At 41.0% G+C, this 24,207-nt stretch overlaps 1 protein-coding gene across 2 annotated transcripts in view; it reads left to right on the forward strand.

The window, feature by feature from the left end:
* Positions 1-24,207, forward strand: part of PRRX2 (paired related homeobox 2) — a 67,488-nt gene that overhangs the window by 36,978 nt on the left and 6,303 nt on the right. For both annotated transcript variants that reach the window (XM_051980172.1, XM_051980173.1), the window contains exon 2: positions 24,164-24,207. This exon is cut by the window's right edge and continues 141 nt beyond it. In XM_051980172.1, the coding sequence (XP_051836132.1) occupies positions 24,164-24,207 (44 nt within the window). The remainder of the gene's footprint in view (positions 1-24,163) is intronic.

A 24,207-nucleotide genomic window follows, 5' to 3' on the forward strand; every position in this document is an offset into this window, starting at 1 on the left:
AAGGAAACCTGTTTCATTTTTGGGTAGCTGTAATGTAGGGAAGTTTTTCCTTGATCTGAAGCCCAAATCTGTTTCTTTGGAAATCTACTCATTGCTCTTTGTTTTGCCCTTTGGTGCTAAACTAATAAACCTAAGCCCTCTTTTGTGGTTTTTGTTTTGGGTTGTCCAGGTGTTTCAGTCATGTCCTACTCTTGGTGATCCCAATTGGGGTTTTCTTGGCAAAAATACTGGAATGGTGTGCTATTTTCTTCTCTAGATCATTTGCAAATGAGGAAACTGAAGCAAACAGGGTTAAGTGACTTGCCTAGTGTCACACGGCTTGTAGGGTTCTGAGGCCAGATTTGAACACAGGAAGACTCCAGGGCATTGTCAACTAACTCATTTAGCTTCCTCCCCTTCTAAAGTACAGTCCTTCAAACTCCTATTGAGTCATAATGATTCCCGACCCCAAATTTTTCTATTTCCAGACTAAAACATTCCCATTTCCTCCTATTTATTCTTATATGACATTGTCTTGATGTCTTTCACTCTCCTTATTGCTTTCCAACTTATTAAAATCCTTCCTAAAACCTGGTACCGAAACTGAACACAATACTTCTGATGTGGTGTAACCAGGACAGAATACAGTGTTACTATCACTTTCCTGGCACTAAACTCTCAATATAGTCTAAGCAGTTTTCTTGGCTTCATGATGATACTATTAACTCATATTTTTCCAGCCACTAAATCCCCAATTTTTCCTCAGATGAATAAGCCATCTAGCCAAAATTCCTCTGTCTTCTCAGATATGTAAAAGAGGAGCTTGCTTTCCAGGGTGGCTTAGGCTAGATGGATGTTGTTGCATGCTGAGGTCTCTTTCAAATCTAAAATGATTTAATTTAGTAACCTTAAGACTTGGATCCTGTCATAAGTTCTTGGACAGAGTGCTTGATAAACATCACTGAATGGATAGATGTAAGCTATTGCTGTTTTCTTTAATAATGAGAGCTAACACAGTTTATTATATAAACCAGATTTGTGAAGCATTTGCCATAAATTATCTCACTTGATTCTCATAGAAATATTGTGGAGTAAATACTATTTTTAATTCCCATTTTACAAATCAAAAAGATTAAATGTTTTACCCAGCATCACACAGCTTATGAGTATATGAAGTAAGGTTTCCCTTCAGGTTTTTCTCTGTTCAAATTTAACATTTTGTTCCCTTCTGTTTTCCCCAAAAGCAAGAGAAGGCCATAGAAATGTATTAGATTTCTATTTCTTTTGTAGTCCCCAATGGGATGGATGGTAGACTACTCTTAGTAAATGTTATTTACTTATACTCCTATAATTTTTGTAATGGGGTAGGAAAGGAAGATAATAGGAGATCCATTGGGATCTACTGCAGAGATTATTTTTATAACCAGTGAAGACTTCAGCAGATTTCAGAATCCTCTCACTTTGGGAAATGATCTAGGAAGACACAATGTCATACTTACTTTTCCGTACTTGCTGGTAACTGGTCTGTTAAGGTGAGAAGGGAAAAATAAATCAATTAGTTCCTTAAAAAAAAAAAAAATTATGAAGCCTGCACAGCTAGGATACTCACTCATAGAATATTAGAGGGTAAAAAAAAGTAGCCAAGACCTAACCAGGATTCTGAAGGCTGATGATTAAGGATGTAAAAGTATTTCTCCCTTAGAACACTTGTAGTACAAGTCTCAATTTTAGCACACCCTATATGTAACATAAAAAGACTGAAGTCCTTTCTAGTAAGGTCTGTGGTAAAACAAAGATGTTTACTACTTAGCACTATTATTTAATATAGCTATAGAGTTGCTAACTGTAACAATATAAGAAAAAGAAATTGAGGAAATAAGCATAAGCAAAGAGAAAATAAAATATAATGTTTTATAGATCATAAGATGGACCATCTAGGAAATACAAAAGAATCAACTAAAAATAATTAGTAAAGATTTTACATATAAAGTAAATCTATATAAATCATTAATATTTATATTACCAATAAAATCCTACAGAAATAGAGAGACAGAAAAATTTTATTCAAAATGGCTACAAAATCTATAAAATATTTGGGAATCTACCTACCAATATATGTACAGAACCTATATGAATACAACTATGAAATGCTTCTTAGAAAAAAAAATTTAGAAAAAAATATTTCTATGAGAATCAAGTGAGATAATTTATGGCAAATGCTTCACAAATCTGAAGTTTATATAATAACTGGGATTGATAATGGAAAGATCATGTCAATATAATAAAAATAACAATACTACCTAAACTAATTTACCGGTTCAATGCCATACCAATCAAATTACCAAAGGACTACTTTATAGAGCTACAAAAAATAATGATGGCATTATCTGGAATCAATCAACTATATAGACAATCCTAGTAAGCACTTATTACACCCCAAGTATTGTGTTGAGCCCTACCATTTCTAAAGAAAGGCAAAAGACTGTTCCTATTCTCTAGGAGCTCACAGTCTAAAAGAGGGAACAACAAGTAAACAATTATGTACAAGATATACAGGATAAATTGGGGTTAGTCCTAGAGGGAAAAACCTAAATTTAAGGAGAACTGGAAAAGACTTCTTGCAGAAGATCAAACTTTAGCTGAAACATAAGGGAAGCTAGGACAGGAGGCAGAGATGAGGAAGGAGAGACAATCATGCCCTGTACACAGCCAATGAAAACACTAAAGAGTCAAGAGGCTCAATGTTGTATTCAAGAAATAGCAAAGAAGTTAGTATCACTGATTCACAAACAATGTGACAGGGAATAAGATTTAAGAAGACTGGAAAGATAGGAAAAAGCCAGATTATAAAGGGCTTTAAAAGTCAAACAGAGGATTTTATATTTAATCCTAGTGGTGATGGCGACTCATTGGAGTTTATTTGAGTGTATTGAATCATAAGGTGATATGCTTAGATTTGTACTTTAGGAAGATTAATTTGACAGATTAGTGGAGGAGGGATTAGAAAGGGCAGGAAAACTAATCAGCAGAGCTATTGCAATAGTCCAGCTATGGTCAAGAATCTTACAAGAAATAATGGGGGGAAAGAATGGAGAAGAAGGAAGCTTACCAGAACTCAAATTATATTACAAACTATTTGATACTATTTTAAAAATAGAGAAAGATTAATGAATAGAACAGATTAGATATATAGCATACTAAAGTAAATGAATATAGTAGCCCAATGCTTGACAAATTCAAGGAATTCATCTATTGAGGGTAAGAACTCATTATTTGATAAAAGCTTCCGAAAAAATTAGAAAGCGATCTGGCAGAAACTAGGTATATTCTAACATTTTATATTATATACCAAGTGAATTTCCACATGGATAAATGATATATTTAAAAGGTCATATCATAAATCAATTCCAAGAGCAAGAAATGATGTACTTTTTACAATAATAGTCATGGATAGAAGAAAAGTTAATACCAAGGGGTAAAGAAAATCCCAGAAGAGGAAATGGACAGTTTTGATTGCAAAAAATTAGAAAGTTTTCAATCCATATATTATAAGGAAAATAGGTAATCTTTCAGCAGTTTTTTCTGATAAAAGTCTCAAATCAAAGCTATATAAGGAATTTATTTAAATTTGAAGAATAAAAGCCATTTTCCCAGTAGAAATTGTCAAAGAATATGAACAATCAGTTCTTACAGGGAAAAAAACCCCCAAGCTTTCAACAACCATGTGAAAAAATATTCTACATCACTAATAATTAAAGAAATACAAATTGAAGTAGGTCTGCTGTTCCATTTCACAGCCATTGGATTGGCAAAGATGAAAGGAAAATGACAATTGTTGGAAAGGTAGGAAAACAGGCATATTAATGCAGTATCTGTGGAGCTATGGAATGGTCCTTCTGGAAAGCAATTTGAATTTATGTCCCTCTCTGGTCCTCTGTTCCCCTATCTTGAAGATGATTGGGTTGGATAACTTGATCTCCAGAGACCCTTCCAACTCAGAAGATTCTGTGATATTTTTGTCTATTTTTTCACAAATAGGGCCACAGAGGCCATGGAATGACAACAAATCAGTGTCTCTCCCCCTTTTTACACATGATAGAATAATTATTTGTGGGATTAAATCTGATTTTTCCCCCTTAAAATTTCCTTCCCTTTTTTTCCTCTCTCATCAGCTGAAAGGCAGAGAGAGAGAGACTGGGTGGTCTGTTTGGTAGTTGTGGGTGGAGCACGAAGATTTTGTTAGCGTCAGAAAAATAACAAAAATATAGACCTAATGGTGTTAGGCTGGTCCCTACTGTGAAGCAGTCTACATGACACCATCACCCATCCAGCTGTCCAGTCTTTGACTGAAATTCAGCTCAGTCTCTTGAATGATTACATTCCCTTTTGGCCTGCAACATTACAAACTAAATCAGTCTCACTGAACAGAGAGTAAAGGAGTAAAAACTTTAAAGACATCTGCTGGAGCTGTACAACCAACCCCTGTCATTTTTTCTTTACGTTCATAAGCACCAAGTTCATTTTTTCCAGTATACCCGGAACTCACGAACGAACCATAAAACCCTCTGCCAGTGCTATAATGGCCTAATGTATTTGGGAACATGGAACTGAGCAAGCAAAAGCGTCATGGAGGACCCCACCAGTAAGATAACGGATGAAGACAAAAAGTTTAGCCCAGGACAGAAATGCTTGGAAGTGATCACAGGGTTTCCTGGAAAGGTGCTGGGAGGAAGGGAAGCTACATTTGTCCCAGTGCCAAGTACTAGCGTTGTTCTCCTTAGCCCCTGAGCCCTTCCAGTGTTCCCAACTGAAAAGTTATTCAAAGAGAATTTATGAAAGAAGCTTAATCAGCAGTGGTGCCTTTGGGCTTCCATGAACCCCATCTGGCTGTGCTCATTGCTTTTCTCCCTGAAAAAAACAACAACAACAAAAACAAAAACCCACTTTCTAGTATATAGGATATGAGTTCCAATTGGGAACTGTGCTGGATTCCCTCCTCAGGAGATAAAGAAGTTAGAGGCAGAAAAGCTGAATAAGTGAGATCATTTAACTAGGGCCTTGAGGTTGGAGGCATAACCCAGGTGGTACAGTTGATCCCAGGGAAATACCCTCAGGGTAAACTGGATGAGAATCTGCCTATGTTCTGCAAGGGATTTGTGAATTCTGACTGGTAAACTGGGTAGGGAAAAGAGCCCTGGACTGGGGGCTGGGTTTTTCCAGTCCTGCACTAAATCACAGCTTGGCTGTTCACTCAGAGTCTGGATGACCTTCTGTCAGAGATGCTGTGAGAGATGGTTCATTCACCAATCAGGGGGTAGAACTTGATGACTTCTTAGGTTCGATACTGCTTGAAAAATCTATGATCACTAAGGTCCTTTTCACTACTAAGGTTATATGAGAATGGATGTCCTAGACTTTTCAGAAATGAGATAGAAGTCCTCTGGGACTATCTCTTCTGCTATCTGGATGGTCAAGGACATATAGCAGAGAAGACTGAGCAAAAACAGGTCACACCCCTGTCCTTAGCTTCCCTGGATTCTTCCCTTACTAGCAGCTGGACTGGTTGGTCTATCAGGTACTTCCTGGCTCTTAAGATTCGATTTAAATAGTCAATGAAACTTATTTCTGGGAAAGTCATCAGGATGCTGTCCCTACAACTGGCATTGTCACAGAATCCTCAAGTCAGAAAGGAACACAGAGATCCCAGAATCTTCGGTTTCCTTTGGACTTCAGAGTCCTGTGCCCAGTGAATAAATTTATATTTCCCCAAGCTAAGGATGCAGAGATAAATCAGTTGCAGTGTCTAGCATCCACCCAGTTAGCTCCCCTAGGAGTAGTCACAATCTATTTTCTTTTTGGAGTTCCAAGGCAACAAAGATGGAGCCAGAGGCTGAGGGAAGGCAGGCTGGATCTCAGCTACCGAGCTATATATATCTGACTGCAGTCTCTCAACTGCCCTTCTTCTTCTCTCCTATCCCTGTCTCACCTCCCTTTTCTCTGTTCACAGGGAGAATCTAGGGAAGAGTGAGTTTGGCTGTATTCCAAAACTGGGAGGGCATGTGGAATGAATCCCTTGGATAACTTTTCTGAGACCAGATGATTTCTCGAGACCCTTTCCAGGTCTAGCACAGAGGACTAAAACCTCCGAGTGAGCTGGGGATATAGCAACGAGATCAGAGCAGGCTGAGCTAGAGAAGGACTAAGACCCCTGCCAATGGAAGCCTTTAGGCAGCAGCTTGGGTGAACACCTGTCAGAGATTCTTGGACCAGGTAGAAGAGATTGATCTAGATAAACCTTGTGGCCCTACTAACTCAAAGATTCTGTGAAGGGGGGTGGGATCTAATGTCTTTGGCTAGATAGCCCCCACAACTTAGGTTGAAAAGTAATTTCAATATTAAATATTCAATTTTAATGTTAAATAATATTCAATATTAGGTTATTCAGATGTTCTTTAGGGGAGCAGAATGACAACAAAGATGAAACAGGAACTTGACCTGCAATTCAAGGTTGGTTAGGAAGGATTGATTTTATGTGTTTTATGTACTAGCACATAGTAGGTACTTATTGACTGAACCAGAAAAAAAGAAATAGGAACTTAGCCTCTCTTTCAGAATCCATAATCTTGCCCCAGCACTTCAGCAGGTGTTACTTTGTAGGCTTTTAATAAATCTGGGAAACAGTGGTATTCTTATCTACTAAAGTACAGCCTGGACTGAAAATAGTTAAGCAAGGAGGCTTTCAGAGAGATACCAACCACTTATTAAAATGAATGTTTTACAATAAATTTGGCAGGGCTCCATCAACCTCAAATTAAAAACAGACTGTCAGACCACAACTCAGTTTTCAGACCCAAGGTTTCCAGATCGAGGGCCGTACACTTGACTTCCTCCTCATTGCCCCACTCCTCCCCAGGTTCTGCCCTTTCTTTCTCCCCCCACCTCACAATTCTGCGGCAGTTCTCCTTGTAGGGAGGCAGACTTGTACTCTCCAAAGCAATCTCATTTAAATTCCCTTCCCCTGACAAGCGACACACTAGACTCTTAGTGGAGACTGTACGAGCTGAGGCCATAAACCCTGATTGGAGCAGGGGCTCTCTCCTGGCTCCCCACCTGCCCCCACCCCCAGTGCTGAATCACAAGGCCTACAAGCCTAGTTTGGCAGCCGCCCTAATGCAATTAGGGCTCCATTCTAACCTGAAGGGCTGGTGTTCGATTTCAATGCCAGATGCCATGTGGGGAGGGCTTGCTGGGGAGGGCTCAGGAGGCTTGTTAAGCTGCAAGAGGTACCTAGCTCCTTGGAGGAAGTAGGGGTTAGGGGGATGATATAGTGCATGTGTGTCTTACGTCCAACCAGGGGAGTAGCCAGATTTCTCACATTAAGGGTTATAGGATGGTGTGAAGACTGTTCTCAAGGTGCAGAAACAAATCACAGCAAAATGAAAACGTTATAAGGATTCAAAAGGATCTACCGTTGTCTGGGAGGACAATTTTTCTGGAGAAAGGACTGAACAATTTAAAAAGACTGTTAAATGCTAAATTAATTAAGTAAAGATTTCCTTAAATTCCTGTCTGATTGAGGAAAGCACTAGTAGTTACTGCAACAAAAATTAGGGCAGATCATTTATCTGTCTTAGTTTCAGTGATGCCGTCCTACCCTGACCCTAAACCTGACCCCCTCCCCTCCTCTAACCCAGCTCTCTTCTCCGGGCCTTTGATTCTAGATTCCTTATCCCCTCCTCAATCTGAGGTTTCCTTGTCTGGACAATTTCATGAGGCTCATGGGGAGTTATTAAGGTTTTGGCACTACTGAGCCTCACACCAGGGGTCTCTGATGCTTTGTAAATTTCCTTTGATCTAGTAATCCAAGTCCTTGTGTTGCCATGTGCCCCCAAGACCTACTCACTCCCCTTGGCCAGTCTGGAAGCCAAAGGTGCCAAGAAGACAGGGCAGAGCCAAGAGAAGTATCTTAAGGTTTTCTGATATTCTACAGACACAAAGTTATGAAATTTGCCCAAGATGCAGCAGTTGGGGGAGGGGAAAGATGGAGGAACAGGATAGACAGAGAGAGAAAGAGAGATAAAGACAAAGAGATAGAGAGAGAGAAAGATAGATGGAGAGAGAGCAGACAGAGACAGAGAGACAGAGAGAGACACACACAGAGACAGAGCGCTGAGATTTCAAACTGTAAGTCAGAGGGTCCCTGCTAGCTGCTGGGCTCCCTGGGTCACACTCCAGCCTCATTCTTCATCCAGCAGATCTTAAGTCAACTCCTTATGGTTTGGGGCCTCCTTTTTTAATTGAATTAAATTCTTTCACCAATTCAATATTCTCATTCCAGTCCCTTTTTAAAGTGGGAAACACTTTCTTGTTCAGGTCTGACTCTGTGACCCCATTTGGGGTTTTCTTGGCAGAGACACTTGAGTGGTTTACCATTTCCTTTTCCAGTTCATTTCACAGATGAGAAAACTGAGGGAAAGAGGGCTAAGTAACTTGCTCAGGGTCACATAGCTAATAAATGTCTAAGACTAGATTTGAACTCGAGGCCGATATTCCTCTCCACTGCACCGCCTGGCTGCCTCACAGCGAAACCCTAGTTTTATGTATTCCAAGCTTCCCTCTCTCTTCAACCCTTCTGTGAAGCAGGCCTCAGAAAGCCAGGCTGGTTTTTAAGGACAAATCCCTTGGAGTTACTATTGTTTCAGCTGTGTAATCATCCCAGTCACCACTTCTGAGGAACTTGTGCTGGGAACCTCGGCAGGGGAGTCCCAAAGGGTGAATACAATACCTATATGTGTAATAATAAACAAATATTTGGATAACCAGTTAGACTTTTCCTACCCACATTCTCATTTGACTTCAGCAAACATTTACTATGCACCTACTGTGTGCAGAACCCTGCTCTAGGGGAGGGGTAAAAAATAAAACTTAGCTGCCCTCCTGGAGCTTGTAGTCTGGTAGGAAGAGTAAGACACAGAAGAGTAAGAGCTTTGAAACATAATGATGCAAGATCAATTAATTTTATTAAAGACAGTATGGTAAACTGAATAAAGTCAGGCGCAAAGCCAGAAAGACCTGGGTTCAAGATTGGCATCAGATATATTGGTTGTGTAAACATGGGCAAGTCAGTAACCCAAGAAATTTTCTAAAGCTAAAAATTGCTGAGAAGTTACTGATCTGCTGATATTGATCTAGGATACATTGTTACCTACCAGTCAAAAAAATGATCATAGATCAATTATTGAATTTTTAAGCATTTATTAAGCGCCAGTGTGCTAGATACTATGCTAGTCCCTGAGGTTATAAAGACTGAAAGAATCCCTATCAATGTGGAGTTTATGTTCTAAGGGGAAGGCAATAAAAAGCATATTCAGTATAAATAAAAAGAGAATAAATAAAGCATGTTTAAATACAAGGTAGTTTGAGGGACATGGGGAAGCAAGGAGGAGAGAAGTTCAGGAAGTTCATTAGAAGGCTTGAGCTGTGTATTGAAGGAAAAGAGGGATTCTCTGAAGCAGAGATGATAAAGGGAGGCATTTCAGACCTGGGCCCATGCAAAGGAGTGTGGTACTTATAAAGTTATAAACAAAGATTTTGGTGAGATCAGAGGGAATAAGGTAATGACACCGAAGCTGTCTTTGGAACCGGGTTCATCTGTAATGGGAACTCTACAGGTAACGGACAAAGGGGACATGCCAGACACAGGAAACAATATGAACAACGTTGTGGAGTCGGCAGCATGCAGGGCACCCAGATCCCAGAAAATAAGTGGGGAAGAAATGATACTATCATTTTGCAAGTGAGGAAACAGGCTGTGTAACTGGTCCAAGTCCACACAGATGTTGCTAGAGCATGGAACAGAACCAAACTCTTTTTATTCGTAGCCAATTGCCCATTTTCAGCTCCCTTGAATAGGAAGGATAATTAAGGCGTGAAAAAGGCCTTAACTCACAGACAGGAGAGTGAGACAAGGGATCCAATCCCCAAGTTTTCATTTCCTTTGTTAGCCCCCTTGGTTTTCCTGTGGGAAGTTTAGACTAGCCATCTAATATGTGGTTTCTGAGGGTATTTCCTAAATGTTAGAGGTGAGACTTCAGGTGGGACTCAGCCCAGCTGGTCCAGATTTGACTGCAGCTGCTCAGAGGGCAGAGGTCACAAACCTCAAGTCTGGTCCTTTTTATTGACTCCAAGCTCAAGTGCCCACCACCTTTTCTTAGGCAGTCCAAGCGGAGCCAAGGTTTCAGCCTCTCCTACTCATTTGCCCTCTGTGAGGACTGTCTGACATGCACGAGGCTTTGTCTCCTATAGCAGACAATCGAGTCTACATGCCTCCTGTCACTGAGCCACAAGAGAACTCTAGCTTCCTTTCCCTTGCTGCCGTTTAGCAGGAGGCTGGCAGAGAGAAGCTGGTTCTTAGCTAAAACAGACTAGAAGCTTTGGAATTGTAAAATACCCTCTATGAGCTCCTTGCTCCTTCGGGGGAAAAAAGCCCTGACAATCCTCTCTCCAGATTTATTTTCCTTCTCTCTCTTCTTTCAAGTAGATGATTCTCTCTCTTTCCCCAACCTGTTTCCCTGGAGAGGCAGCCAATACAAATTCATCAGTCTTTTTTTCCTTATAATTAATAGGGTAAAACATCCTCAGAAACATGGCACTATAATGTTACTTTGGTAATCACACACACACATACACACGCACAGACACACACGTACATACCCCAATCTACACACCCTATTTCGTGCCTCCTTCTTAGATGTTTTCTTGGGCTCCTCTTTCATTATGGAAGGTTTTCTTTAGCCCTATTTTAGATACTAATTGCTAACTTTCCAAGACCAAAGATAGGGAAGAAGGTTTCCTTATCTCGAAGATGAGGGACTTGAACTAAAAGACCTCTGTGCTCCCTTCCAGCTATAAATCTGTCCTCTGATGATCCCAAAGAAACCTCTCATTGCAGTATTACTAAGTTCTCCTATTCTGTCAAAGGGGGACCACTATCTCAGAGCTACCTGGGGAGATCTGGGACTAGCCTCAAGTCCCAGCACAGGTTTTCTCCCCACAGATTCAGTCTACAGAAATGACCTGAGTACTTGCTGCAGGTACAGCCCAGGGCGTCTGACTCTTCTGTCTGTTTGTGGGTCTGCCACAACTAGCTGTGTGACCCTGACAAAGTTAATTTTTCTTCTCTCTATGATGAGAGGCTGGATTTAAGTGACCTCTAAAGGTCCTTCCAGCTTGGATATTCTGTGCTGCTTATTTTTGCCTGAGAAAAACAAAAACAAAAAAAATAAACAAAAAATCCCCTTCCCTCTTAATTCCTCTACATTCTAGAGTCTAGAATCAAAGAATGGAGGGGTTTTGTAGGATTAGTCATCTATTACAATGGTTTTTTAGAATACCTAGATTTGAGTTCTGGCTTTGCCATTTATTAATTAGTGACTTTAAAGGATTTCTCTTCTGCTTGCTATTTCTCAGTTTCCTTTTTAGTTAAATGAAAGGTTTCATTTACTGGAGGGGTCCTTTGAAGGTCATTCAGTCCAATAGTCTTGTTTTACAAAAAAGGAAACTAAGGCCCAAAGTTTTACTTGGCCAAGATCACATGCTTGGTCAGTGGTAATTGGGATTTTGAACCTAGGTTCTAACTTAAGTTCCGTGCTCCAATTCATTTACTAGAGAATAACTCACTATCAGGTAAGAAGAGTCTCATAGAATCCCAGCAGAATGTTAGAATCTAAAGGCACCTTTAGAATTCATCCAGTACAATAGTTCAAAAAGGATGACCCAAGAAATCTTTCACATCTGTGAAGTCAAATCTATTTTCATAACAATATATAAATGTTTTAATTTCTAATTGCTAGATGTTATCCATGCAAACAAAACTTGTTTAGAAGGGTTCTCAATAATTTTTAATATAAAGTAGTCCTGAGACTAAAAAGTTTGAAAACCACTGATCTAGTCCAAACCTTTCATTTAACTAAAAAGGAAACTGAGAAATAGCAAGCAGAAGAAAAATCCTTTAAAGTCACTAATTAATAAATGGCAAAGCCAGAACTCAAATCTAGGTATTCTAAAAAACCATTGTAATAGATGACTAATCCTACAAAACCTTTGAAGGCTTTTTATGAGTCTAAACTCCTGGAACTCATTGTGGGGCATTGTTTCAAAATTCATTGAATTTTTAAATGGAGAAAGTCACAGTTCAATCTGAGAGGTGGTTTCCTTCTAAACACTTTGCTTTAGATAGCTAGTAGAGAGATGGGGAATGGGCTAGGATAATGAATAATGATCTTGAGAATCTCAGTTCACGTTCCTCTTCTGAGCTATGTGACCTTGGGCCAGTCCTTTAACCCCTCGGTGCTATAGATAAGTCTCAAAGACTATACATTTTAGAGAAGGCACAGATCGGTGTTAGTAGAAGGAATTTCCTCACTTGGCAGTCCCCTATGCCAAAGAAATCACAAGTCCAGTCCCTATCCTTTCTTGAGATTAGAATTCCTGGTCAAGGAAGATACATCTCTTTAGAAACAGAAAAAAAGCCAGTTGGTTTCATCAGCACATGGAGGTCCCCTATCCTGAGATTCACAAGAGCAATATTTATAGCATTCCTAATTCCAAAGGTGTCAAATGAAATAACTAAAAACTAAATTCAGCCCAGAGTAACTGGTACACAAGAAAGCTTGAGAAACCAGAGAGGCATCATGGAGAAAATTGATCCAGTTTCAAACGAACCCTCCCAGTTTTTCCTAAGGCCTGGCAAACTAAAAAAGTTTAGTGCTCAGTGAACCTCCCTCCTGTCTTTTGGTTCTCTCCACATTATTAGTCATCTTCCCATTTGACTGGCTCCTCTGGATACCTCCTCCCATACATCTTTCCAATCTATCCTTCTAGAGTGACTTTTCCTCACTGGGTCTCCCATCGGCTATGCTTTCAAATCTTGACTCTTCCTCCAATCAATCCCCAACTTTCCTCCCCCGCCCCATGTAGCTTTTAATTTCCCCGAAGGTCTGTAATTGAATTATGTGACACCCAACCGTTGCACAAATGCTTCTGATACCTGTCATCTCATTCCCTTCTTCTGAAGTGTTTCTCATACCACCGCATCTCCAAATAGACCATCAGAATCAGAGACCGTCCTTTGCCAAAGGGACTTAAGCTCTGAAGTGTTTAGATTCTTAAAATCAAACACTGGATTTGCCTGTTTCAAAGGGACAAGTACAGCAATTAGCTTCAGCTGGCAGTTTTTCAGAGGCCCTAACCACATTTGTTGAAAACATTGCTCTTCTGGGTGAGAGCCCAGGAAGTCTGGGGGATGGACAGTTGCACGGCCTCAGCTTGGATGGGGAGGAGAGAGAATAGCTGAGGACCAATAGCTTTGGCCACAGAGCCCCTGCGTGGGAGGCAAGGGCATCCTCTCCAGAAGTACCATAGGGTTGCTTTTTTTTGGTTGCTTCCCTTTTTTTCTGTCATTAATAACACTCCCTCCTGTGTCTAGACCAAATTTCTAATGTCAAAAAAGGTGCACCCAATTCACTGGAAAATATGGTATTTGCTTTATTTAAAAAAAACCAAAAAAACTCTGCTCACTAAGTAGATGGGAGTCCAAGAGCCATGACATGGTTCATAGGCGTTCTCAGTGGCTCCAGTGGCCATGAAGCACCTTATAAATGAGCACCAGTTAACAGTTGCATTTATAAGTGTCCCAAGCATGTGGCTTCCAGGAAGCCATGAATTACTTAAAGAGCAAGATGACTCCACACATAAGTAATGGAAGACTCAGCTCTGGGCATTTCTGGAGGGCTTATTCTACGTTCTGCATCTCTCTAATTGCCCCCTATTACGGCTCTGCCAAGCAGCTGTCCCGGGGCCACTTACAAGCCCAAAGAATCAAGAGAAGGTGCTGAGCAAGGCAGTGCATTAATAACCTTGTGGAACAGCCTGCCTGCCCTCGTAATCACTCGGGACATCATTACTAGCCCTCTTACTTAAGGCCTTTTCCCAGAGGTATTTTAAAGGCCTCCACAATCTTTACCAGGAAAGCCTTTGGGTGAAGGAAAAGACTTTCTCCTCTGTTACTCCCTGCGACTTTCTTGGCTGTAAATATTTCTGCAGCCTTGCGGCCCCTCTGATTAAGGCCCAGTGTTAATTTGTTAAATCCACATCAAGATCTAGGGAGCCAGTTGTTTATTTTTGTTAATATATTGGCAGCGATGAGATGGTGGTGGTGGGGTGGGTGTTGGGGGGGGGGGTGGACTGGGAGCCTATTGGGTAAGAGCAAATACTAATTAATAAAAGTTATTTATTTGGGTATGAGCCCACCACAATCCTAGGGTCAGGCTCAATCTGGTTATTTCAACCAAAAACAAACAGAAAGTGTCTCTCAGCAGCTTGAAAAAAGGTAGGGGTGGGGGTGAGGGGTGGGAGGGGGCTGGAAGCAAAGGTTGAATTTATTTGTTTTAGGAAGAATTTGCAGCTAATTCCCTCCAGGCTATTTTGACCCTTAAATTACATGGAATAAGAAAAAACAAGTGGGGTGGAAGGGGAGGGTAAAAAAGACTTGATCATTTGGCTGAGAGCACATTTGAAAATCTCTGGCAAGCTGTCTGAAGAGAAATGGAATGTGTGAAATAATTTAACAGCAGAAAACTGTGCTAGTCATTTTTTCATTGCAATGTAATAGCAGGCAATGTAATTTTAGCTTTAAGAAGTGTAGACCTGAAATTTCCTCCTTCTGAACTAAACCCAGAGAGAAGGGACAGAAAAGCGTTGTTCCTAAACCTTTTACACAAACAACATTTAAGCAGTCGATGGAAACCTTTTCATGTTTTTCTCTCTTCAAAATAAATTTTTAGTTTCAAGAAGAGAGACTTTGGGCTCCATTCCCACTTGAAAAATTGTAATTCTTGATGCTTTTCTCTCTCCGCTCCTCTTCCCCCAGATCTTTAGATGGGTGTGATTAGAGATGAGTTGTATCGACGAATTTTCTGGCAGTAGAACAGTGGTTTCTTTTTAAACCTCAAACTTGGTGCTCCCAGAGGAAAACACATATCCACATCAATAAATTCTTTAAGTGACGATTTAGGAAGTTAATATAATAAATGAGGATCCAGTCCTCCTCCACAAGTTCTCCTCTGAAGCCTTACTGTGGAGGTGACCCGCGACTCTTAAAGATTATTCCAGGGGACCACAAAGCCTTGCCAGGTCCAACCAAGCTGGAAAGGCTTTAAGAACAGGCCTTAGGAGACACTGGGATTGTCTGTCATCCAAGAACTAACTGAGCTAAATGCAGAAAGGCTCGTCTCTAAGAAGTCACACATCACACGATGGACTTTTTTGGCCACCATAGTACAAGAGAGCATCCATTGAGCCATAGAGATGGTGTAATCTGCCTGCTAGTGAAATCAGAGTCGTGAAGTGTTCCAGGATCACATCATCAGGCATGTGGCTCCAACAATGGAGCCAGGAAGACAAACAGGGAATATAAGACACAATCTCTGCCCTCCAGAAATGTGAAGAGACAACACTAGTGCTAAATCAAGGGATAATTCAGCTCTCGCTATTGAAGGTTAGCAGTGACATAGAGGAGAAAACAAGGAGAAAACAAGAACATTGGATTTGAAACAGGAGCTGGATTAGAATCCTAGCTTTTTCATTGGGGCAAATAACCTTAAAAAATCACCCTGGACCTCAGCTTCCTCATCTGTTAAAGAAAAGAAGAATGGATTGGATAATGGCTAACCTCTCCATCCCACGATCCTAAAATGCTGCAGACATGACATGTGTGAGGGACAAATCAACAAAAACTAATGATTATGACACTGAGAGCACCAAAAAAGCCCAAAAAGACTAGCAGAAAATAGCTTCCCTAGGGAGGCATGATTTGAGTTAGATTTCAAAAGAGATTGGGAATGATGGTTGGGCCTAGAGGAAGAGACGAGATGATGAGAGAAATGATGGGCAAATACTGGAGAAAAGGAGAGGAGGACATAGCATGCATTTAGTAAGCCCCTGCTGCATACCAGGCATTGTGTAAGCCCTTGACAAAGATAAGCTCATTAGATTCTAATAACAATTCTGATAAGTAGGTATTGTTATTATCCCCATTTTACAATTGAGGAATCTGAGGGAGGCAAAGGTTGGGTTGTCCAGGGTCACAGAGCTAGTATCTAAGGCTGAATATGAAGTCAAGTTTTTCTGATTCTAGGTCATTGTGATATTGAGCCAGAAAGAACAGGTTGTGTTTGATGGGTAGGAGTATTCAAAAGATTAGTGATATTTTATCCTAGAATTAATAAGGAATTACTGAACATTTCTTTGTTCAAGAATATTCGGGGGCTCCCCATTGCCTCATAGACAAAACACAAACTCCTCGGTTATGCATTTAAAGCCTTCTACCACGTGGCTCCAGCCTACCTTTGCAGATTCACCTAAGTTCTTTCCCATAACTCTTCCTTCCAACCAAGTTGGCCTTCTTGACAAACTCTGAAGCCGGCATTCTCCCACCTTATGCTTCCCCACAGGCTCTCATTCCTTGTATTCACTCCCTCCTCACCTCCACCTCAAAGTACCCCAAGCCTCCTTCGAGGCTCAGCTCATGTGCCACATCCTCCCCTCTCTGCAGTATGAAGGATATTAACACCAAGTTACAGATTCTGGTAGAATTCCAAGTCAGCTTTAACATCTCATTGCTCATCAAAGAAAATATGGATTTTCCTTGGGCCTGGCTATTGGGTGAAAACCATTCCCTAAGGGGGAAAAAATAGAGTCTGAACCAGTCACTTCCCTCATGGTTTACAACAGATTCCTCTCTCAAAACCTTTTGTCACAAAAGGTCTGATTAGTTCAAAGGGTTGGGGACTAGGGACCTCTGAGTTCACTGATGCAGTAGTCTTCCCTCTTTACTAACTCCCAGAGAAATCTCTTAGCGTTGTCTGGAGGTAGAGAAATGTTAAGTCATTTGCCCAGAGTCAGCGTGTTTGGGTCAGAGACCTTAAATCCAGGATGTCTAAACTTGCAGTATTTCTAAACTTCCTCTTGGAGAGTTTAAATAATCTACAAAACCTCTTGCGAGTGTTAGGGAAGGGTTATCACTTCTTAGGTTCTTATCCCTTTTTTTGCATCATGGATCCTTCTGACAGTCTGGAAAAACCCCTGAAATCTTTCTCAGAGTAATGTTCTTAATCCATAAAATAAAGCACATAGCCAAAATGTTTGTAGCAGCCCTGTTTGTAGTGGCTAGAAACTGGAAAATGAATGGATGCCCATCAATTGGAGAATGGCTGGGTAAATTGTGGTATATGAATGTTATGGAATATTATTGTTCTGTAAGAAATGACCAGCAGGATGAATACAGAGAGGACTGGCGAGACTTACATGAACTGATGCTAAGTGAAATGAGCAGAACCAGGAGATCATTATACACTTCGACAACGATATTGTATGAGGACATATTTTGATGGAAGTGGATTTCTTTGACAAAGAGACCTGAGTTTCAATTGATAAATGACGGACAGAAGCAGCTACACCCAAAGAAAGAACACTGGGAAACGAATGTAAACTATCTGCATTTTTGTTTTTCTTCCCGGGTTATTTATACCTTCTGAATCCAATTCTCCCTAAGCAACAAGAGAACTGTTCGGTTCTGCAAACATATATTGTATCTAGGATATACTGCCACATATCCAACATATAAAGGACTGCTTGCCATCTAGGGGAGGGGGTGGAGGGAGGGAGGGGAAAAAAAATCGGAACAGAAACGAGTGTCAATATAAAGTAATTATTAAATAAAAAATTTTAAAAAAAAAAGGAAGATGAGGTATGAGTGGCCACACATCGAATATACTCAAGAAAGTAATGATGGCAGAATTGATGATGTATGTCACCATCACTGGAAGTCTTCAAGAAGAAATGGAAAGACTTCAATTCAGGGATATTTCAAAGGAAATTCTTCATCTGGCATGGCCATATTTAATGACTTCTGAAGGGCTTCCTCACATCAGGAGTCTTAGCTTTTGCAGTGGCTTATATTTTATGTTACAGCTTTAGAGTTTACAAAGCTCACAACAGCCTCGTGTCATAAATATTCTCTTATTGTCCCAAGTTTAAAGAAAATAAAACATATCAAGGTTAAAAAAAAAAAAAAAGCACATAGGATTTCAAAAGAAACCAGTTGTACTTATAATAACAATAGCTAACCTTTACATGGCACTTTAAGTTTTGCAAAGTGCTTTGCAAATATCTCATTTTATCTTCACTCTGGGAAATGGGTGCTACTATTATCCCCATTTTACAGATGAGGATAATGAAGCAGATTGAGATTAAATGACTTGCCCAAGATCACACAGCTAGTCTGAGGCTAGAATTCAGGTCTTTCTGATTCCTACTGCTGTTAAGTAGTTTCATTTGTGCCTGAATCTTTGTGATCTCATGTGGGTTTTTTGTTTGTTTGTTTTTTGTTTTATTTTATTTTGTTTTGGCAGATAATGAAGTGGTTTGCTATTTTATAGAAAAGAAACTGAGGCAGACAGGATTATATGTTTTGCCCAGGGTCACAAAGCTAGTAATTATATAAGGCCAGATTTGAACACAGAAAATAGTCCTGATTCCAAGCCCACTGCTCTATCCACTTACCCACCTAAGTGTCTCTCTCTTTATATATAAAGATATACATACTCACTCTCTCTCTCTCTCTCTCTCTCTCTCTCTTTTCTCTCTCTCTCTCTTTTCTCTCTCTCTCTCTCTCTCTCTCTTTTCTCTCTCTCTCTCTTTTCTCTCTCTCTCCTCTCTCTCTCTCTTTTCTCTCTCTCTCTTTCTCTTCTCTCTCTCTCTCTCTCTCTCTCTCTCTCTCTCTCTCTCTCTCTTCCTCTCCCCCCTTTCTGTTTCTGTCTCTGTCTTTTGTCTTTCCTCTTCCTCTCTTTCTTTTTTCTCTTTCCTCCTCTCTTATTTATAATATAATATATACAAATATATCATATCTGTAGATTATGAACAAGTTCATGAATCCTAAATTACTTAACCCCTAATCTAGGAATTCCTAAGTGATCGTGAAAGGAGCTTGGTGCTAGGGGCTAAAGATGAATTTCCAAGCCTTCCCCATTCCTAAGAATGGACAAGAAGGTCCTTAGGTTACCTTAATCACAGTTTGGATGAGAGATGGGATCCAGAAGGAAGTTCAGTCCTGCCCTGGATCCCCAAACAAAGGAGATGCAGTTATAAGGTAATGGTTATCAGTCACTGAGTCTCCAGCTTTCCAGGGACTCCTGTGCATTAGTTTAAAACAGGGTTTCATGTGACCTTTTGAGTTCCATCACAGGCACCTAGCCGACAACCTGGAGCCAGAAAAGTTGTCTCTTAACCACTCTGGTGGTCAAAGGGAGTAGAAAAGCAAAATGGTTTTCATTATAACTCCCATTTTGAATGGCTCAGAAACTTCCCGGAAAAATTCTCCTTTTTTGGCTGAAAATTTTCCCTGGGTTGGGTTTACGCCCAAACAGCAATATGGATGGGAATGCACGCCTCTGTGTGTGTGAGGGCAAGAGATCTGATCAGTTACTTGGAACTCATAGAATTGAGAAAATCGCCCCATTTCTGCCCCATCCCCCTTTGGACTTAAACTGACCAGAAGAAAAAAAACATGCCAAATTAACTAGGCTGGTTGTTGGCATTCAGTAGGCCTCACTACTTCACTATATTCTACTCCTCCCCACTCTGATTCCCTCCCCTCACCCTCAAAATATAAATGCAGCATGCATTTTCTGGTGGAGGCAGCATGGTGGCTAGAAAGCCAGCCTCCCAGCAAGGAAAACCTGAGTTTGCCCTGCTTCTTGTGATGCTGGCAAATCACAATCTCAAACAACTGCCTAAAGCCAGAGAGAAAAGGGCATCAGTAAACTTACCTACGGATCCCAGCCAGTGCGTGTTGACTTAGAAAACCACTTATTAACACCATCTATTCTATTGTATTTTAATCTATTTTGTGGAATATTTCCCATCTACATTTTAATCCGGTTCTGGCAGCACCCAGCTTTGTTGGCAGCTGTGACGAGGCCAGACACCTTTCTCCTGGACTATAAGCCACAGAGGAAGTCTCACTTGCACTGATAGAATCTGAAATCTCAGGTCCTGTCCCTGTGCCTGATAACGTTCTGAGTTCTCAGCTTGGCTAAGAAGGCAGTGAGCAAGCAGCATCCGTATGCAGGCACTGAGAATGGCCATGCTTGAATGTTACCAAACCACACACATAGATAAGATCATAGGTGGAAGAGGCCCTTGTAGTCTGTTCCTATCATTTTCCAGGTCAGGAAACTAACATCCAGAGGAGTTAAGTGACTTATCTGATGACATAGCTAATAATTGCCAAAGGTGAAATCTGAACGTAATCCTTCCGACTTTAAATTCAGGTTGCTATCTACCCCTCTGGACTGCCTCTCCACTCACTTATTTTAGTGGAGTAGGGACTACAAAGTGTGGGGAAACTGAGACTTGGACTTCAAGTTCAGACATTTTTTGTGCACCTCCTGGAAATCCTAAATAATCCTTGGACAGCACCCAGTATGGTGGGAGGGCAGTGGGAGGGGGGGAGGTGCAAAACAGACAGGAGACAGCAATAGACACAATCCTTACCTTGAAGAAACTTTTCTTTGGAGTAATCTGTCCCATGCCTTCTGTATAGTCGAACACTCAGTAAATACTTGCTGTTGCTGCTCAGTTACATTCAACATTTCCTGATCCCATTTGGGATTTTCTTGACAGAGATATTTGGGGTGGTTGGCCATTTCATTTTACAAATGAGGAAACTGAGGCACACAGGGCTAAGTGACTTACTCAGGGTCATACAGCTAGTAAGTTTCTGAGGCTGGATTTGAACTCAGGAAGATGAGTTTTCCTGGCTCCAGGCCCAATCTCTAACCACTTCACCACCTAGCTGCCAACAAGAATTTACTGAATGCATGACAAACGCAAGGAATTTTCCCCAGAGAATGCAGGAGTTAAGACCTTAAAGAATGAAATGCAATTAATTTTGCTTTCTAATGAGCAGAAGATAAATGCAAGAGATACATGGGAATATAAACAGCTGACAAGTTCTCTCCACAAGAGAAGATTGGAAGGAAGTCGATGTCCCAGCAGAGAGATGAAAACATTATCAACAAAATGCAAGCCATTTTGCTGCCAACTCCAACCTGAAATCCATCTCTCTCATGAGGCTTATGACAATCAATCAGCAAGATTTATTAAGCACCCACTATGTGCCAAGCACTGCATGAAGCACCAGAAGCACAAAGACAAAAATTCTAAAGTCTCTGCCCTCAAGGAATTTATACTTTATGGAGAAAGTCAGCGTGTGTGTGTGTGTGTGTGTGTGTGTGTGTGTGTGTAAATCTATATCCTTCTGTCTATATCTATATAGACAAGGTGTCCCCAAAGTCTTGAAGGAGAATATATATGAGATAAATGTTGTAGAAGGCACTAGCCATTGGGGTCACTGAGAAAGCATTTATTTAGGGGTGGTGCTTGAGGTGAGTTTTGAAGGATACCTGGGATTCTGAGAGGGGGAGGGCAGGAGGAAGACCATTTCAGACAGGGGACCAGACAAAGGGAGGAGATTGAAGACAGTAGAATGGAGTGTCCCGTGTGGAAAATGGCAAGTAGGATGAGGTGATTTGTGAAGGACTAAGATGGCCCAACAAACATTATAGTTGATCCGAGAGCTACTGGTATTTTTTAAAGTAGGGGAATGCTGTGTCAGGCCTGTGCTTCAGCAAAATCTCTTTGACTTTCTTAGGATGGAGGATGAAAACCACAAAGTTTTGTTTTGTGGCATGAAAATTTTGGTGGTGCCCCTTGCATTCACTAGGAGGTAGAAACCATTGTATAACTTCTTTTTTAAGCTGCTTAAGGGCCTCAGTTTCCTTCCCCCTAGCTATTGTATCCAATAAGTTCCTTACTAAAATGCATGCACCCGGCTCTCTCCCCCAGGTGAGACCTTCATTCTCTCCCAGGATGAATGTATGTGGGCTCAGTATCCCGGACCCCTTTTTCCCACAATGGCATGTGTCCTGAAGTCTCTTCTCCCATGAGTTTTGTGTCAAAAGGTCTATTTTCTTTCCTCCCAACTAAATCTCTTTAAAAGGTCATTGGGGTTGGGGAGGGGAGAGGATCAAGACCAGACTTTTTAAAAATTTCATTATTATTATTATTATTTTGCTGAGGCAATTGGATTAAATGACTTGCCCAGGGTCACACAGCCAGGCCGTGTTAAGTGTCTAAGATCAAATTTGAACTCAGGTCCTCCTGACTTCAGGGCTGGTGCTCTATCCACTGCGCCACCTGGCTGCCCCCAAGACCAGACTTTTGAGCTGAGAGGTAACTGGGGGCATTTGGGGAAGTGCTTGCTCAAGTGCTAGAAATGCCCTGTTGGGTGTTGGACAGTGGAAAGATGTATGACCAATGTAGCTGAGAGATGATTTGACGTTCTGAAGATAATGAGCCCAGCTGGTCACAGATTGACTTCCATCTGGGTTATCTGCAGGGAGGGAATTAGTTTAATTTTAGTTTTTTAGTAAATCTTGTTTATTTTCAAAACATATGAATGGATAATTTTCAATATTAACCCTTGCAAAACCTTGTGTTCCAATTTCCCCTCCCCTAGATAGCAAGTAATCCAATATATGTTAAACGTGGTAAAAAATATATGTTAAATCCAATATAGGCTATACATATTTATATAATTATCTTGCTACACAAGAAAAATCAAATCAAAAAGGAAAAAATGAGAAAGAAAAGAGAGGGAATAAGTGCAGGAAAAAGAGCCTGCAGTTTAGAAACAAGCAACACTACTGATCCTTGGTAGCTGTGTAGCCCCAGGCCAGTCATTCAATTTAAGCCTTCTCTTTGAGCTACACTTTCCTTAAGTGGAAAGTGAGGACTGTAACACTTGTGCTACCTCCTCAAAGGGTTGGTGTGAAAGTGCTTTGTGAGCATTAAAAGCCATCTATAGGAATGTCAGCAGTCATTAGGACTTTGGAAGGATTTGGTTCAAATTAGTTCAGCTTTTTGGATTTTTAATCACCAACTATGGGCAAAGCTTTCCTTGTTCTGGGTTACAGAAGGGAATTCACCTCCGGGAGTTTATAATCTCAGATGCTGCAGTGGATATCCCCTTCCATGGGGCAGATAACAATCGGTTTGTTACTGGGAGTGTCCCCTCTACTAAGTGCTATGGGTCCTTCCTCAGTTTCTCTGGATTTAGTGAAGATGTGAGTGGAGTGAATGGGTCTTACAGCAAGAGCTCACTCTTAATCACTTTACAATTTAATAAGGGGAAAAGACACAACAGTGCATCATAGGCTGTGAGGATTCATATCATAAACCGACAACTAAGTGGAACAGCAGATAAAAGCCTTGGACCTGGAGTCAGGAAGACCTGAATTCAAATGCTGCCACGGGTACTTGATAACTGTATGACTCTAAGCAAATCATTTAAAATGGAAATAATAATAGCACAAATCTCCCAGGCTTGCTAGGAGGATAAATGAGATAAGATCTATATGGCACTTTGCAAACCTTAAAATGTCCCATTTTCCTTTTCTATAAGATGGAAATAATAGTAATAGCACAAATCTCCCAGGCTTGCTAGGAGGATAAATGAGATACTATCTGGGAGGCACTTTGTAAACCTTAAAGTATCCCATTTAGCAATGATTATTCAAAACTGGAAAGAACCTTAGAAGATCATTTAGAATCACCTCATTTTTCTGATGAGGAAACTGAGGTCCAGAATAGGGAAGAGACTCCCCCAACTCCACAGAGAGGGTAAGCGGCAAAGTCCCAGTTCCTCTCATTCCAAGCCCAAGGCCGTCGACTTCATTTTTGTTGTTCAATGAGTCTTGACTCTGTATGGAGTTTTCTTGGCGAGGATGCTGGAGTGTTTTGCCATTTGCTTCTCCGGTGGATTAAGGCAAACAGAGATTGAGTGATTTGCCAGGGCCACCCAGCGGGGGAGTGTCCGAGACTGGATTCGAATTCGGGCCCCGTGCTCTAACCCCTGGGCCATCTGGCTGCCTCCTTTCCATCATCCTGCTCCACGCGCGGCAGGAGCTGGCGAGGACGGCGCCCGTCTGGGCCGGCCTCTGAGGGACATCACGCCTCCAGGCGCTCTCCGTCCGTCTCTCTCTGTCTCTCCCTGTGCCTTCAGGTGAGTGCCTCAGCCCCAGCAGGGGGGCCGCCAAGAGGAAGAAG

Source organism: Antechinus flavipes, chromosome 2 (assembly GCF_016432865.1).
Source record: "Antechinus flavipes isolate AdamAnt ecotype Samford, QLD, Australia chromosome 2, AdamAnt_v2, whole genome shotgun sequence".
Taxonomy (NCBI): domain Eukaryota; kingdom Metazoa; phylum Chordata; class Mammalia; order Dasyuromorphia; family Dasyuridae; genus Antechinus; species Antechinus flavipes.